This window comes from Thamnophis elegans, chromosome 2 (assembly GCF_009769535.1).
Source record: "Thamnophis elegans isolate rThaEle1 chromosome 2, rThaEle1.pri, whole genome shotgun sequence".
Classification (NCBI taxonomy): domain Eukaryota; kingdom Metazoa; phylum Chordata; class Lepidosauria; order Squamata; family Colubridae; genus Thamnophis; species Thamnophis elegans.
Genome location: NC_045542.1, coordinates 149,581,309 through 149,599,861, shown reverse-complemented (window position 1 = coordinate 149,599,861; position 18,553 = coordinate 149,581,309). Strand labels below are relative to the sequence as shown.

The 18,553-nt window shown below is 43.1% G+C and overlaps 2 protein-coding genes across 3 annotated transcripts in view; one reads left to right on the top strand and one right to left on the bottom strand.

Moving 5' to 3' along the window:
* Positions 1-18,553, bottom strand: part of LOC116503304 (zinc-binding protein A33-like) — a 902,198-nt gene that overhangs the window by 599,047 nt on the left and 284,598 nt on the right. The gene's annotated exons all lie outside the window — the stretch shown is intronic.
* Positions 18,190-18,553, top strand: part of DDR1 (discoidin domain receptor tyrosine kinase 1) — a 77,963-nt gene continuing 77,599 nt past the window's right edge. For both annotated transcript variants that reach the window (XM_032209619.1, XM_032209618.1), the window contains exon 1: positions 18,190-18,515. In XM_032209619.1, the coding sequence (XP_032065510.1) occupies positions 18,205-18,515 (311 nt within the window). In that variant the 5' untranslated portion in view covers positions 18,190-18,204. The remainder of the gene's footprint in view (positions 18,516-18,553) is intronic.

Here is an 18,553-nt window from a genome sequence, read left to right as displayed (position 1 = left end):
AGGGAGGCAAAACTCATCCCCCCCACTTCTTTGTCAATGGGTCATTAAGGCCTGAGCCAATCTATTCTACATAACAAAGATCTACCTCCTTCGGGCAGAGCCACAATAGGAATTGCCCAAAGCCCTTTCATTACATCATCATCCAGCATGAGTCAACCAAGCTTGGGACTCAGGACGGTCTACAGAGTTGCCCCTGCATGGCCCCATGGGAGTCTGACAACCAATCAGACTACAAGCTCAAGATCAAAGCCCAGAGAGGGCATAAGACCGGAAACTTTCAGCATATCTGCCTCTTCTTTACCCAAAATCTTGAAGCATGTGATCCCCCTTTTCTGTTCAGGAGCTCAAGCCATGTGATCCTGTCCACCATTAAACCATCTTTCCAAGCAGCCTCCATGTTTCCAGTGTCTTTTTCCCCACTTGGAACTGAATCCAGAAGGACATTTCTTCCAACAGTGTTCCTCAACAATGTCAGGAAATTCCTCCTTATTTCCATGTTGAATCTCTCTCTGATGAGATCCATTGCTTCTTGTCCTGCTCTTAGGTACTACGGTGTGTAAATGGACACCTTCTTCCAGGTGACAGCTCTACAAGGACTAGGAAACTGCTTTCATGTTCCCTGTAGGTGATTCCTTAAGAATATAATTCATCCGTTCCTTTTACAACACACAACTGTGTCCCAATGTTCAGTTTGGAGTTTAGCCTTTAGGGCTCTCAACACTCGAAGAGTTACCGGTAGATAGGTGCTTAAGGATTGTCTAATGAAGCCCAAAGAAATGCATTTCCGTGCCAACGCAGACCAAAGATCCATCAAGCAAAACATTTCTGGAGAACTAGCAGGAATGGATTCCAGGAAAGATTACAATAGGCTTATTCATCTTTCTAACTTGCATCAGGGGGCGAGGATCAGAAAACCTATGTGCTTTTTCAGAAAAAGGTATATATATATTTAACCCAGTAAGAGCTGCTATCAAAAGAAGCCATGGGCCCAGTTACTTTTTCTGTTGTGCTCTGAACTAATTGCCCGAAGTTCAGTTCAATTGTGTTTGGCCTTGAAATCATTGTCCCATATATTCTACTATTGAAATATAGATAGCCTGCAATTACCCAGAATTTCTGTTGCTAAGCAAGACAGTTGTTCGGTGAGCTTTGCCCCATTTTGCGACCTTTCTTGCCATAGTTGTTCAGTGAATCACAGTTTCTTGCCACAGTTATTAAGTTACTAACACGGGTGTTAAGTGAATCTGACTTCCCCGTTGATTTCGCTGGTCGGGATCACCGGGAAATGGCAATCATGTGACCTGATCACATGACCCCCACAACTTTGACAGCTGCAATGGTCATAAAGAAAAACCAGTTGCCAAGCATCGAAAGTATGATCATGGGATTCTGCAATGGTCATAAGTGTGAACACTTTTTGCAGTGATGTCGTAACTTTGAACGGTCACTAAATGAATGGTAGGTCAAAGAGAACCTGTACACCCTATCCCCAAAGCAACCCAGGTGGCTGGACAGTTTGTTGCTCTTCCTTCCTTAAATCCTTTTGGGCAGGGTGAATTCACAGTTCCAGCTTGTTTTTATTTCTGACCTCTAATTAGATATCTCGGGATTTTTTTTAAAAAAGAAGATACTTGGAGGAGTTAACAGCCATCTGTCTCCAATCTAGACATCCCATATTTTTCTCTAGGTACGTCCGTCTAAATATCAATATTTCCATTATATGTCTTGTAGCTTATAGCTCCTGATGGATGTGTGGTTTAATTTTGAGACTTTTACTTTTAAGCCACTGATGAACTGATCTAGCTACAGCGATTTTCTTGATGCCAACGTGCATAAAACAGCCTTTCTCATCTTAGCGTTTTCCAGATATGACGACTGCTCCCAGCTAGGCCAAAGACGCTCAATCTCGTTCAGCCTAGCCATTTGAATTTTTAAAAGTGTTTTTTTATTACACTACTTTTGTTTACATGATGTTGTCATTGTTCTATGTTGTTCATGCTGTGATGTATTTTAATTAATTTTAGTCATTCTGCAGGATCCAACTTGGGTTGGCCATCGGGACCAAAGGTTTTGTCTTCCGAGCTTTCGGATTTGTGCTAGAGCCCCTCTTCAGGGAATGTTGCTTTAGCAGAGTATGTGGGGTTCTGTGTCTGGTATTTATATGGTGCCTGTTGTATGTGGCTTTTTAGATGTTGATTGGGGTGTAGTGATGGCTGCCCAGCCCTCACCTTCTGAGTACTTGATAAGCTGGTGGTATATCCTGTTGACTGACAAGGGGCCGGTTTCTCAGGTTTTAATCACTTCCATGGCTGTTTTTGAGCCTGCTCGTCCAACAATCTTAGTAGCTGCAAAATTGAATGTGTGTCCTTGTTCATTGCAGTGTGAGGCTACCAATGAGTTCAGGTCTCCTTATCTGTCTGCTTCCTTATGTTCTTGTAATCTGATGGTTAGCTTCCTCCACATTTGCCCTACATAGTCACAGGGGCGATCATCCATGTAGGGAATCCAGTAGATTGCATTCATTCCTAGTGTTTGTTTTATTTTATGGGATGATATAAATCAAGACAACAACAATACTTTATAATGAAGATTTTTCCATTTTGCTATTCTTAACTCCCTCCACATAAAACCCTTTAAAAAAATCAAAATATTCCTATTTTTTCACCCTATTCACGATAGATGTCACTGTCCTTCTCCAACTGTGCTTAATACTTAATCACTAGAAATGTAATTGATACCATAAACCAGCTTTCCCTAACTTGGTCCTGTGCATTTTCTTGAGGTTACCAGTGCCAAAAATCCTGTTGCTGGCCTTGATTTTATAATAGGTTGGATAATATCCTGCTGAAAACTCTTGTAAAATTCTCAATGCAATAAAATATGACTCACCATTTCAAGGCCAATGACATTAAAGGGGCAGCATATTTATGTTTTAATTGTTGACTAGCACTGATGACGTTACATAGTTTGGGTAATGAAACATCTGTAAGAAAACAACCAAACTCAGAGAGCACCAAGGATCCCTCAGTTCAACCCTGAGCTACAAATACTCTCCTTTATTGGTAAGTGTTGACTTGTTTTTAAAGTATTTAAAATAGATAGATAGATAGACAGACAGACAGACAGACATATAGATAGATATAGAACTCCAGTTTTTGCCATTAATTCTTGCACACTTCATTTTGTTCCCTTGGCTTGAATACTGATTTTTTTCTTTTTCTTAACTGTATTAACATTTTAAGATGAAAGATAACTAACAAGAACTAATATTTAGAATAAAAAAAATGAAATAAATAAAAAAGAAGAGAAAAAAGTGGGGGAAGTGTGAAAAAAAAAACCCAAATATAAAGAATTGGCTTCTGATTTTCTTTTACAGCAGTTATAAGTATGAAAACATTCGCCTCTTACTCTACAACATTGTTTATTTTTTTTCCAATTTCACGCAAAACGTCCACAAAGGGCAAACTTATCCTTCTGGACCACATTGTAAACTCTGACGTTGCATTCTGTTTGTCTGCAAATTCCCATCTTGTTGTTTAAGGTAAAGGTAAAGGTTCCCCTTGCATATATGTGGTAGTTGTTCCTGACTCTAGGGGGCGGTGCTCATCTCCGTTTCAAAGCCGAAGAGCCAACACTGTCCAAAGACTTCTCTGCGGTCATGTGGCTGGCATGACTAAACACCAAAGGTGCATGGAACGCTGTTACATTCCCCCCAAAGGTGGTCCCTATTTTTCTACTTGCATTTTTACATGCTTTCGAACTGCTAGGTTGGCCGAAGCTGGGACAAGTAACGGGAGCTCACTCTGTTATGCGGTGCTAGGGATTCAAACTGCCAACCTTTCTAATCGACAAGCTCAGCATCTTATCCACTGAGCCACTGCATCCCTTCATCTTGTTGTTTACAATTTTTTTTGAATTTCAGAAAATCACTGCCTAGGTTCCCTCTCATCTTCTTTACACCAGGCTATTTCTTTACACCTGTCCTTTCAGCTTTTATTCCTGATAATCATGTATTCTAAACCAGCAATTTTCCGGGTTGCTTGGTTTCAAATCCCCCATCTCCCGCTAAAAGGCTACATTAGTTATGCTAGCAGGAAATAGGTAAACAGGTTTTTCCCAGGTTTCCCCCTCCCACTCTAAATATAAAAGTAGGCTTCAGAAGTTACCTGTTGCCACTTGTTTCCTGTTTTCGTCCAAATTGGAGGTATAGAATGAGATGGTTATCGTAGGCAGCCAATTTTTGCCAAACAGCAGATGAAAAAGGCCACAAAACAGCATTTTGCCACGCAGTAGTCCTTGATATACAAAGACAATTGAGCCCCACATTTCTGTTGCTAAGCAAGACAGTTGTTAAGTGAGTTTTGCTACATTTTACGAACTTCCCTGCCATAGTTATTAAGTGTATTGCTGCAGTTAAATTAGTAACACAGTTGTTAAGTGAATCTGGCCTCTCCATTGGCTTCCACACTGCAACGGTCATAAATATTAATCTTCTGAATTTTGATGAAGTGATTATGGAGATGATCGCATAGCCCCGGGACACTGCAACCATCATAAATATTGATCTTCTGAATTTTGTCTGAGTTTTGATGAAGTGATTATGGAGATGATCACATAGCCCCGGGACACTGCAACCATCATAAATATTGATCTTCTGAATTTTGTCTGAGTTTTGATGACACAACTTTGGAGGTGCTTGAAGTTTGAAAAATGGTCATGTCACTTTTTTCAGTGCTGTTGTAACTTTGGACAGTCACTAAATGAACTGTTGTAAATTGAGGAATATCTGCATCTCATTGGAATCATTCTTATTGACTTTTTTTTGTCACTGTGCTTTTTTAAAATTTCTCTCCAGGGAGACAAAGTGCCTTTGTTAATACTCTGAAATCTTTAAGGTAAAGGTAAAAGTTCCCCTCGCACATATGTGCTAGTTGTTCCTGACTCTAGGGGGCGGTGCTCATCTCCGTTTCAAAGCCAAAGAGCCAGCGCTGTCCAAAGACGTCTTTGTGGTCATGTGGCCGGCATGACTAAATGCCAAAGGCACACGGAACTCTGTTACATTCCCACCAAAGATGACCCTATTTTTCTACTTGCATTTTTATGTGCTTTCAAACTGCTAGGTTGGCAGAAGCTGGGACAAGTAACGGGAGCTCACTCCATTACACGGCGCTAGGGATTCAAACTGCTGAACTGCCGACCTTTCTGATCGACAAATTCAGCGTCTTAGCCACTGAGCCACCTCATCCCTGAAATCTTTACAAGACCATTTTTGAAGCCTTTGGGCAAACGATAGCAGTTTATCTGCACACCATCAGAGACTCCTGGAGTTTGTTCTTTGAAAAGGATGATTCATTGTAGTTGTTGTTAAGAAGGAGCCTAGTGATCATTAACAGCGTAAAAGCAGACAAACAATTCCGTAAAAGCAAAGATAAAAATCTACATCTGAGTGAATGATGAAAACATAATAAAAAGCCAGCAATTTGTGTGTGTGGGGGGGGACCCAACTGTCAAACCATCCATCCATTTGTTATCAGGGAAGAAGAAAAAAAAAACTTCCACCAAAGCCTAGAGCAGATATTTGTCTTATGATCTCATTCCATAATTATTTCCCTCTTAATTATCAGACTGGAACATCAATTTCAGAGACCAAGGAGACAACACATTGCACTGAAGGTATTTTTCTGAAGACATGTGTGCTCTCCCTCTCCCTCCCTCTCTCTCACGCACGTCCCTCACACTTAGAGGTGGTATTCAGCCAGTTCAGACCGCTTCACCCGAACCAGTAGTGGAAATCATGGGTGGGGGGCCCCTGCCCATCCGTCCTGGCTCAATGCCGTCCTATTTAGGTACGTTTTCAAGCTGTGCACATGCGTGCAAGCCGTGGGAGGCCGAACACATCCGTGGACTCACATTTGCGAACCATGAGGGAAAGTGAGTACCACCCCTGCATACACCACTTTCAGCTCCTTATTACTCTTTTTAAGCATACCATATTTTTAGGACTATAAGATGCATCATTTTGTCTCCCAATAGGGGGTGAAAATGTGCATCTCATAGACCGAATATTGATGTAGCCTGGTCCACCCATTGGCCGTTTTTTGGCCTCTGCATGTCACCTTTTCAGGCCTTTTTTCAGGCCTTTTTTCAGCCCGTTTTTGAGGCTTTTTTTGGGGAAAAAAATCAATCTGTCTATCTGAAATATTTGTGTGTGTCTGTATAAACATTTCACCTACTTTAGTAAAGCACAATAAAATATAAATGTTAAAAAGATCTAGTTATCTATTATGAATCTATATTCAAATACCAATGTCTAGGCCCGTGATGGCGAACCTATGGTATGCATGCTACAGGTGGCACACAGAGCCCTCTCTGCAGGCACACCAGCTGTTGCCCCAGCCCAGCTGCGTCGCGCATGTGCACGTTCCTATCATTGGCCAGCTGTTTTTCGTGTCTCTGCTGCGCTTGTGGGGAGGCACATGCAGGGGATGTGCACGTGCCATGCAAGGGAGGCAGAAGGCATGGGGGCGCTGCGTGAGGACCCCCTGGTGCCCCTTTTGGGCCTGGAAAGCCTCCTGCACCAACCTGGAAGCCAAAAATGTGTGTGTGTGTGTGTGTGTGTGTGACGCATGCATGTGCTGGAGGGCATGCATGTGAGGCAGGGCAAACACAAGGAGGTTGCGCATTGCATTATGAGTGCGTGCATGCTCTTTAGGCACGCGATGAGAAAAAGGTTAGCCATCACTGGTCTAGGACATCTAACCATTGAAGTGCGGCATGGTTTATATTAAAAAAAGTAGATGCTGGACCAGTATATACCCTCAGCTTACAGCCGGTCATGATGTGATCTATAGTTTAACATAGGTTTCTGCAGACACACTGAGGGGGACGATATTATGCCCCATTTACACAGAGAATTCTGTATTTATACAGATAATTCTGTATAAATACAGACATTCTAAGAGGACTTGAACCCTGGGTCGCCTTGCTCCCAGTCCAGCAGCGTCATCACTCTACCACACTGCCGCTTGGGCTGAGAGAGAGAGGAAATAGCCCAAAGTCCCCCAGATATTTTTTTGACGGAGGAGGACTCAAACATGTGTTTCCCTGTCCTGGTCCAACAGCTTAATCACAATATCACACTGGTTTTTCTTAGACCGGAATAAAAATTGGGATAGTATGAGTTTTTGTCCAGCCTTAGGCTCGAAGCCAGCTGGGTGACCTTGGGCCAGTCTCTCTCTCTCTCTTTCTCTCAGCCTTTGTAAGATGACAAAAGCAATCTACCCCCAAAATCTTGCCAAGAACATTTCAGGGACTTGTCTAGGCAGTCACTAGGAGTCAGCCCTGACTCACACACATTAGATTAGTGTTTGTATCAAACTATACTATACAATCTGTGTAGATTCAATACAGACTGGCTGTTTAGAATAGAATAGAATAGAATAGAATAGCAGAGTTGGAAGGGACCTTGGAAGTCTTCTAGTCCAACCTCCTGCTTAGGTAGGAAACCCTACACCACTTCAGACAAATGGTTATCCAATCTCTTCTTTAAAATATCCAGTGTTGGAGCATTTACAACTTCTGGAGGCAAGTTGTTCCACTGATTCATTGTTCTAACTGTCAGGAAATTTCTCCTTAGTTCTAGGTTGCTTCTCTCCTTGATTAGTTTCCACCCATTGCTTCTTGTCCTGCCTCCAGGTGCTTTGAATAATAGCTTGACACACTTTCTTTGTGGAAACCCCTGAGGTATTGGAATATCACATGTCTTTTTCAAACTGGTATTCTCCATACAAGCTGAGCTTGGCCTTCAGAAACGTGCTATGAAGAGAATGTGAGGAATGAGGAAAGGGGATATGTAATGCCAGTGGTTTTTTTTTTCAAAGTTGGCAACTTTAAGAGACAAGCATCCTAACTCCCAGAAGTGGCTGAGGGAATTCTGGGAGTTGAAGTCCACATAAAGTTTGGAACAGACAGACATACCTGCAATTTAAACAGAAGTAATTACACAAAGAGATAAACCACTACAAAAATTGGGTAACAACCACCATCTGGAAATCTGGACTTGGTGAGAAAATATATGTCCTTTGCATTACAAATAGTTCTCAACTTAACAGCCATTTGTTTTAGTGACATTTGAAGTCACAACGCCCCTGAAAAAAGTGATTTAATGACCAATCCTCACACTTATGACCATCGTAGCATTCCCCATGGTCAAAATTCAGGGGTTTGGCAACTGGCATGCATTTATGACAATTGCACTGCCCTGAGATCGTATGGTCACCTTTTGCGACCTTCCCGCCAGCTTTGACAAGCAAAGTCAATGGGGGAAACCAGATTCGCTTAACAACTGCAGTGATTCATTTAACAACCATGGCAAAAAAAGGTCGTACATCTCACTTCACAACTGTCTTGCTTCACAATGGAAATGTTGGGCTCAATTGTGGTCATAAGTTGAGAACTACCTGTGCTATGTTCAGAAGACAGGAAGTATCTGGTGCAGTGCAATGCTCTGGAATCTTCTCTACTTTCCCCTGATCAGAATCCACTTGAATACTGCATTGAATTACGGATGAAGCTGAAATGAAAGTTTAGAATTATCTGCAACTTGCAGTTAACTTAACTGACACCTAACATCAAAAATGTCATCAAAAAAGCACAACAAAGAACTCAGAAAGCTCAAACTGCCCAAAGAGCTGCTGATTTTGTTCTACAGAGGAATTATTGAGTCTGTCATCTGCACCTCCATAATTGTCTGGTTTGGCTCTGCAACCCAAGAAGACAGACACAGACTTCAATGCATAATTAGAACTACAGAAAAAAACAATTACTGCCAACCTGCCTTCCATTGAGGACCTGTACACTGCACGAGTCAAAAAGAGGGTTGTGAAAATATCTACAAATCCCTCACATCCAGGACATAAATTATTTCTACCCTCAAAATGACACTATAGGGCACTGCACACCAGAACAACTAGACACAAGGACAGTTCCCCCCCCAATACCATCGCTATGCTTAACAATGAATTCCCACAACACTGTCAAATAATTTACTGAGACTGTATTACTATTCTTCTTCTCTTCCTTCGTAGTATCTATCTCTCCCAACTTATGACTATAACCATGTTTCTTGTATCTTTCAATTTATATTGTTTTTATTTGTTTCCAAGTACGATTTGATAGCTTATTAGTAACCTTGATTATCACCAAGTGTTTTATCTTATGGTTCTTGATTAATGTATTCTATTTTATTTTTCTTTATGTACACTGAGAGCATATGCACCAAAGACAAATTCCTTGTGTGTCCAATCACACTTGGCTAATAAAGAATTCTGTTCTGTTCTGTTCTGTTCTGTTCTGTTCTGTTCTGTTCTGTTCTATTCTATTCTATTCTAGACTAGACTACTCTACTCTACTCTACTCTACTCTAGTCTAGTCTAGTCTAGTCTATTGCTTTATTTTAATTTGATCCCAGTTTGAGATCAAGTACAATTCCAATATGTTTTCACATTTCTCATCCCAGGGCTGATAGCCCGCCTATTATCCTATTATCCATCTATCCTATCATCTCTGCATTTGGGTTTATTTTCCAAAAACCTTTATTTTGTTTTCAACCTGCTTGTTTCTCCAACATCCATGGCTTCACAATGAAACCACACTTGACCAATAAAGAATTCTATTCTATTTGCAAAGAAACAGATGGAGCCTAAAGGAAGTTTGCCTAGATTAAATACTCCTGCCTTATTAGCAAACAAAGCCTGCTCCATTCCACTTCGGAACCCAGGAGAAAGCTTGGCGCACCTGTGCCTTTTTTCCAGCTTTATCCCCCAAAACCGCCTCTTGTCCCCTTTACAGGGCCTCAGTTGCAAGCCAGCGAGGAGTGTGGGAAGGGGAGGGGAGAGATGTTCCCCCATCCATTTATTTGGCTCCCGTTGTCAAGGACCGCTGTTGAAAGCAATCAGCTGATCTTCCCAAGAAAAGGGAAGGCGCTTGGCTGGGTTGCTAGGCTGCGCTCCTTCTTTGCAAAACTCCAGCAATAACTTAGTAGTAGCAGAATTCCTTGCCCAGGGTGGGGGAAATCCACAGAGTTTTGTGGTGCCTTAAAGAACAACAACTGTATTATCACACAGATGTTTGTGGATCAGTCTGTTTCAGCTGCAACGCAAATCTGGGGAAGATTTATAGATTTCTGTCCAGAAATAAGTCTTGCAGGCTTACTTATTGTTCACTCAACCATGATTTACCTAATTAATTCCATTTTCTGGCTTCACTTAACATGCTGAACTACAAATTAAGCACCCTAATGAGTCTATACGACACGCTAGGCTCAACTGTGGTTAGTTACTTTTGTGGAACCCACCATAGGATTCATGTCCAGGTGAGAGTAGGGTTGCATCCTGGTTTAATTTGTGCTTTCTAATTTCAGCTTTCTGGAAGAAGCCATTTCATAATACCCATGTATGAAGAAGAGAGGGTGGGAGACAGGGGTGGGTTCCTGCAGTCACTACTGCTGGTTCGCTTGTGGGTGCGTCGTGCGCATGCGTAGTGCAATAAAAATTGCTCTGCGCAAAAAACAAGATGGCGGCATTTAGGCAGAGAACCAGTTTTGGGGTGTGGCAGGCCTGGGTCGCTGTCAGTTCCATCAAACCACTACTGATTCGGGCCAATCGGTCCGAACCGGTAGGAACTCACCACTAGTGGGAGAGAGGAAGTCCTGTAGGATCTTATAGAATAACTGATTTATTTTTGTCTTTTCTGTTAATATAACCCTGTCAGGGAATATATGGACAGAGGAAAGGAGATCTAACAGCAGTTAGAACAATGAATCAGTGGAAGAGCTTGCCTTCAGAAGTTGTGGGTGCTCCATCACTGGAGGTTTTTAAGAAGAGACTGGACAACCTTGTCTGAAATGGTGTAGAGCAGCGGTTCTCAATCTGTGGGTCGGGACCCCTTTGGGGGTTGAATGACCCTTTCACAGTGGTCGCCTAAGACCATCGGAAAACACATATTTTCGATGGTCTTAGGAACCGAGACAATCCTCCTCTATGGTTGGGGGTCACCACAACAAGAGGAACTGTGTTAAAGGGTTGCGGCATTGGGAAGGTTGAGAACCTCAAGTCTCCTGCTTGAGCAGAGAGTAGACTAGAAGACCTCCAAAGTCCCTTCCAACTTTGTTATTATGTTATGTTCAGAGAACTGAGGCCCAATTACTACTGGCCCCTTCAGGCTGATCCCCCCACTCACTCGGCAACTTAATCTGGGTTGAGTTCTTCTGACTTTGGGGCTACGTCCATTTATTCATCTTGGAGACTATCATGGATTCCTTTGGAAAAAGGAGCATGACACAAAGAAGATCCATATTTTTTTCACATTAAAGACCATCTGTATCTAAAAGACGGGGGGAGTGCAACCCCCCCCCCCAATTCCCTCTTGCCAGTTGGATTTACAACCTTGGGCAGGAAAATTCCCAGAGGGTGATTTAAAAAAAAAAACTCAGAGGGTTGCTACGATGAAATGATTAAAGCTCCACCTGCTTTTTATGTTCATATGACAGATGTCAAGGTTCCAAGTAACACACCCATCGCAAACAGAACTCTAAGGCCATTAGTCGTCTTGCTTCAGGTTCTACAGCACAGCCACGATGCTAAATTGGCCAGACATTTTGGCTACTTAAAGACTCTGCACTTAGCCAGGCGACAATTTTGGTGGCCAAAGATGAAAACAGAAATTTTATTGCATCGTTCCAGCTCCCATCTTGACTGTTTTGATTATACCACACAGACTTTGCGATTTCCTCGTTGACTCCCATCCAAAATCAAGAAATGCAACCCTGGTCATGTTTCGAGGTGAGCCATGGTTAAATTTGATGCTGCCACTTTGCTGGCCCTGTGTGACACTAAACGTCTGGAGTCCATTAATCTACCTCTCAGATTGGCTGAAAGGAAAGTTTTGAACCAGGCAAATGCTTTTATACAGTAATTTTTAATTGTGTGCCACTAACTTTCACTCCTCACTAATTCTTTATCTTCCAATCCTAGAGGGGCATAGCATCAATTCCAGGATGAGAACAGGATCTAACTCATTTCTGAAGCCAGGAAACAAGGGGTTTGAGTATATAGCATGACTCATTCTGATGCCCCAGATGCATTACTTTTGGCCCAAAATTAAGCATAACATTTCTGATTGAAAGTTGCAGCCGTCCCACTCTGAAAATCATATTCCCCCAGAGGAAAAAATTGAATTCTGTTTCTTGGCCCAGACCAAAAAAATCATTTAAAAAAGCATTAAAATTATTGCTCTTCTTTTCACACTTGTGAATTGTTTTAATAAAAAAAAAGGCAAGTAGCATTCACAATGTTTTTTACTACACCTTTGTGTATATATGTAGGACCATCAAAGGGATCATCTCTGATCTGGATGTAACATTCTAACCCAATACTTTAAGATAAAAACTATTTAAGATGGCGAAGGCCTAGCTTAACTATCACTTGGTAACTAAGGTGCAATTTGCTCAATTCACACAGCATACATCAATCGAATAAACTGAATAAACCATGCTGGCTTAGCTTGAAGCACAACCCCCAGGCAATGATTTTAATATATATTCTGCCTGGGGTTCCCACCCTGTGCACCTTTCTTTGTCTAAATTGGTGTCTTGTGCCATGGGCACTTCACTGAATTCACTGATAGTTATAATCTTCGGCAATTCCCAGTTCACCAGGGGTAATTTCACTGCCATTAAGACACTGTGTTCCTGCACAAAAGATTAATGGCATCAGGGAGTTTTGTTGGCATTCTTCCTCATGCCTTCTCTAAACATCCTTCTGTATCAGGGAAGGACTGAACTATAACTCCCAGAGTCCTACCAGTGGGTGTTATTGTTCGGCAACAACCCAAGTCAGTTCCCCAGCTCACTTTTCATGCAGGAATATATTGCTTACAAACATCATAAGTAATAAATGGGCTGGGTGACTGTCCCTAGGTCACCTAGACAGTTTTCATGCCAGTGGCAGGACTAGAAGTCCCTGTCTCCTGTTTCTAGGCCAGTGTTCTGACCTAGGCTTCCCCAAAAAGCACGAGGAAGAGTCCTGGTCCTGACAAAACCCTTTTTATTAAACGAATGTGAATATCTCTCATTCACATTCAGTAAGGCTTGGCAAACAGTCCTTCAAAGGAATATTTATGACTACAGACCTTATCTATCTTGGAAAGCTGCCAGGTAAATATTTTCCAAATGAGGTGCTGTGCAAGGAAAGGCTGGGCACAGAGTCTCTGAGATTCACGGACAGATCTTCACACTCCTAAAACGAATCTAACGACCGAATAAACGAATTGTTTCCTGCAAAAGCCCACTCCCCTTTTGCTCGTCTTTTATTTCCTATGGGAGGGGCCATTCACTGTCCACCTGTGACTTTACTTCCAAGTCGACCCTGATTTCCGAGTTGTTCTTTTCTTCTGGCAGCTCTGAGCATGCGCATACCAGGAACAGGCTCTAGTTGTTCCTCTGCCTCACTGCTGTCTAGCTCCGTAGGCACCTGATTACTGCCAGATGGCCTCGGCTCCATCTCTGCCTCCGACGCAGAGCCCTTGTCCAAGCCTTCCCCAGCCTCCAGGACTGGCCTATGCTCCCCCCCCCCCAACCTCCTCACGGGCCACAACAGCCAGCACCTTAATCACTGGACCAAACTGGCATATCAGTGGGTAACTGTGCAAGCACATGAATTGATGAATGACTGGCAAACAAAAACACTAAATAACTTGTGTGCTTGTAAGCCAGAAAGAAAGAGGAAAGGTGTGATTCATCTGGGTGTAAGTAAAACGGAGTTGATGAAAAGGAAAACGTTGAATTTTCACACTGTCCTCTAAGGCTACCAGAAGATGCATCCAGTAGGTGCCCCTTCTTTTCATGTTACTGTCAGCTGCATAAGACAGATCAGACTAAGAAACCAACGTCATATAGATCAGGATTACTTTTACAGGTAGTCCTCATTTAGTAACGACTACCTCATTTAAGCAACTGTTTGAGGTTATGATGGTGATGCAACAACCAATCCGCGTGTGGCTTTCGCAGGTCTGTAAAACAATGGAAAACTGGAGTGAAATCAGTCACAGTTTTCTTTAGTGATTGCTTTGCTTAACAACCAAGTTTCCAGTCCCAATTTAGGTCGCTAAATGAGGACTGCTTGTATTCGAATAGCTTTAGAAACTGAATCTTGCAAATCTGAATGTGCTTTCCTCTCCTTCGCTTTTATCCTTTTGTGAATTAGGGAGAGGCTTGTTTAAGACATTTTCTCAAGTTATTTTCTTGGGTCAGGCAAGAAAGCCGCCCTTTCACTCAGAATTCAACATTTTCCTTTTCATCAGCTTCATTTTACTTACACCCAGATGAATCACACCCTTCCTCATTCTCTTCAGGTTACAAGCATACAAGTCATTTAGTGCTTTTGTTTGTCTCTCATTCATCAATTCATGCTCTTGGTCAGTTGCCCACTTACATGCCAGTTTGGTCTAGTGCAGGAGTTGGCAACCTTAAACACTCAAAGAGCCATTTGGATGAGTTTACCACAAAAAAGAAAACACCGGGAGCCACAAAACCCTTCCCGTGCCTGACTGTTTCCTGAGCGGTCACAAAAATAACATATGTAATTGAATTAAATTTTCTGTTTTCTTCTGAAACTTTTCTTGGATTTATCCATGGTTGGCCTATCCGGGGTTGAAAAGCTCAATAAACTGCATGCCGGTGGGTGTCAAACATTGGCGGTTGTGATGCATATTTTGAGTGACAGGGAGCCTCAGCAGAGGGATGAAAGAGCCACCAGCAGCTCCAGAGCCACGGGTTGCTGACCCCTGGTCTAGTGGTTACGGTGCTGGCCCAGAAACAGGAGATGGGGAGTTCTAGTTTCTCTTTAGGCATGAAAGCTGGCTGAGCCAATCACCAGGAGACTCCGAATTCTAGTTCTGCCATTGGCATGAAAACTGTCTGGGCACCTAGGGACAGTCACCGGGCCCATTTATTACTTTAGAACCAATATAATAACATGTAACTAAAGGCAGTGAACATACCTTATGCTCCTTCCTCCTCCTCTTTTCCCCACAACAACAACCCTGTGAGGTGGATTGGGTTCAGAGACAGTGACTGGCCCAAAGCCTTGGTTTTATTTATAAGGCTGGATTAGAACTAAGATTCTTGGTTTCTAGCCTAGTGCCTTACTACGAGACCAGGAGTCTAGAGCTGCATGTGGCTCTGGAGCCGCATGTGGCTCCGGAGCCACATGTGGCTCTGTAGAGCTTTATAGATAACAAGCAGCACTTCGAATTGCATCTGGTAGCAAACCAACAAGCAGAGGAAGTGTTACATGGGGCATACACCTTTTTGGGTTTAACCTGTTTATTTTATCTCTTTTATTTATTTTTGATTTCTTTGAGATTAAATAAGTTTTTGACTGTTGTATTATTATATGCTGTCCAGAAACCTATGTAAAATAAATAAATGGACATGTCTATGGAGATTCTCAGTTACCCAGGTGGCAATTGTCCCAAGGGTGCTTTTTCAAAGGGCAGCTGGACTTTCTTTGTTTTGTTGGAAGAGGTTTCGTTTCTCATCCAAGAAACGTTTGGTCAGAACTGAAAAAGTTTCTTGGAGAACTGAAACCTCTTCAAGCAAAGGAAGCCCAGCTGCCTTTTGAAAGAGCAAAATAAATGGTACAAATTTAGTACTGTTTGAATAGAATAACAGAGTTGGAAGGGACCGTGGAGGTCTTCCAGTCCAACCCCCTACTTAGGCAGGAAACCCTACACCACTTCAGACAAATGGTTATCCAACATCTTAGAAACTTCCAGTTTTGGAGCATTCACAACTTCTGGAGGCAAGTTGTTCCATTGATTAATTGTTCTAACTGTCAGGAAATTTCTCCTCAGTTCTAAGTTGCTTCTCTCCTTGATTAGTTTCCACCCATCACTTTTTGTTCTACCCTCAGGTGCCTTGGAGAATAGTTTGACTCCCTCTTCTTTGTGGCAACCCCTGAGATATTGGAACACTGCTATCATGTCTCCCCTAGTCCTTCTTATAGCAATAGCAATAGCAGTTAGACTTATATACCGCTTCATAGGGCTTTCAGCCCCCTCTAAGCGGTTTACAGAGTTAGCATATTGCCCCCACAGTCTGGGTCCTCATTTCACCCACCTCGGAAGGATGGAAGGCTGAGTCAACCTTCCGCCGGTGAGATTTGAACCGCCGAACTGCAGATAGCAGTCAGCTGAAGTGGCCTGCAGTACTGCACTCTAACCACTGTGCCACCTCGGCTCTTTTCATTAAACTAGACAGACCCCAGTTCCTGCAACCGTTCTTCATATGTTTTAGTGCTCTGATCGATAAGCTCAGCGTCTTAGCCACTAAGCTACTGCGTCCCTTCTAATTAAAGTAGACATAACCAATTCTAGCAACCGTTCTTCATATATTTTAGTCTCCAATCCCCTAATCATCTTTGTTGCTCTTCTCTGCACTCTTTCTAAAGTCTCTGCATCTTTTCTACATTGTGGCGACCAAAACGGAATGCATTATTCCAAGTGTGGCCTTACCAAGGCATTATAAAGTGGTATTATCACTTCACGTGGTCTTGATTCTATCCCTCTGTTTATGTGGCCTAGAACTGTGTTGGCTTTTTTGGCAGCTGCTGCACACTTTTGGTACAAATGGACACGAAATCATGACCATTACTGTTGTGGCCAATGCATTCTAGACCCGTTGAAGCTTCCCCATAATCTTCATGGTCAGCCTTGCATGCAGCAGCTTAAGTCAAGCAGTCAGGTGACTAGGTTGACATAAAGTTTACTTTACTGGCCAACACCCACTGCAAGTAACTTTTTCAGTGCCATTGTAACTTGGAAGTTGGAACAGTTGCTAAACAAATTAAGTTAAGGACTATATCTATACTGTCCTACATTTTATTTTATTATTCTTTATTTTTTATTTTATTTTTATTTATTTATATTTTGTTTACATCTAGCCTTTATTATTTTTATAAATACTCCTCCTTCCTTACTCTTTAGAGTCGGCGTTGAAACTGGAAGCTTCTTGGGGGGGGGGCAGCAATCCTTTTTTTTGCAATTTGCAGAAAGTGCTAAATCAAACCCTTTATATAGTAAATTAGGCGCTCTCTATCCCTTCTCTTTAGTTGGGGAGGGGGAATCCAAGTCGTGGAGCACCCTCCTCTCCTTTCCTGAGCCAAATTGTGTGCGAAATCCAAGAAAGATAAATGTAATCTCCCAGTCGTCCCACAAGGAAGCCTCGAGAGAGAGCCACGCAGAGTGGAAAGCCAGGAGACCCGTCGGAGCTTTGCAGCGGCGCAACTTGCTTTCAGGTCCCGCGTGCCCGCCGCTCGGTTGTCCCTTCATCCTTCGCAGCCACACGCCGGCGCCCCCAAGCCAGAGGCCTCTCGGGGGAGCTGGGAGCGCTCGCCGACAGCTGAGTAGGAAGGCACGGGTTAATTTCAGAGCCGAGAGAGAGGGGGGGGGGGGGGAGGGAGAGAGGAAAGAAAGGAAGAAAGAAAGACAGAGAGAGAGAGAGAGAGAAGAAAAAGAAAGAGGGAAGGGAGAGATAAGGAAGGAAGAAATAAAGAGAAAGAGAAAAAAGGAAGACGGGGAGGGAGGGAGAGGAAAGAGAAAAAAGAAAGAAAAAAGAAAAAAGAGAAGGGAGGGAGAGATAAGGAAGGAATAAATAAATAAATAAAGATAAAGAAGGAAGGCAGCAAGGGAGGAAGAGGAAAGAAAGAAAGAAAAAGAAAGAAAAGAAAAGGGAGAAGGGAGAGAAGGAAGGAAGAAATAAAGAAAAAGAAAGATAAAGAAGCAAGGCAGGGAGGCAGGGAGAGGAAATAAAAGAAAGAAAAGAGAAAGAAAAAAGAAAGGAGAAAGAAGGAATGAAGGAGGGAGAAAGAAAGAAAAAGAAAGAGAAAGGAAGGCAGGCAGGAAAGGAGAAAAGAAAAAGAAGTGAGGGAGAAAAAAGGAAGGAAGAAAGGAAGAGAAAGAAAACGAGAGAAAGTGAGAGAGAGAGAGAAAGGAAGGGAGAGTGAGAAAGAAAGAGAGAAAAGGAAAGGAACGGAGGGAAGAGAGGCGGGGAGGCATCCCCGGCTCCGCATTCGCCGCCACCCGGCCACTGGTGCGCGAGTCCCCGCCTCGCCAGCGCCGCGAAATGGGGGTTTATGCAAATCCCAGATGAGATCAGCCGCGAGCAACTGGCTGCCAACTCCGGAGCGGCGCTCCCTCCCTCGCCAGTTACGTGCCGGGGGGCAGCGGGACGCGGCGCTCTCGGCAGGGCCGGTTCCCACGTCTCTCTCTCTCTCTCTCTTTCTCCCGCGCCCGTGCAACTCCCCACCGCCGCTCCTCGACTTGGATACCCGCGGGCGGGCCGAGACCAAGAACCGGGGGTTGTCTCGGCGGAAGGGATTCTTGGCTTCTGCCAGCCGTTCGGGGACCTGGTGGGATTTTACGCCCCGCTGCTGGAGAGAAGAGGCGAGGAAAAAAAGGTAAGTAAATCGCGGGGCTTCGGGCGACCTCGGACTGT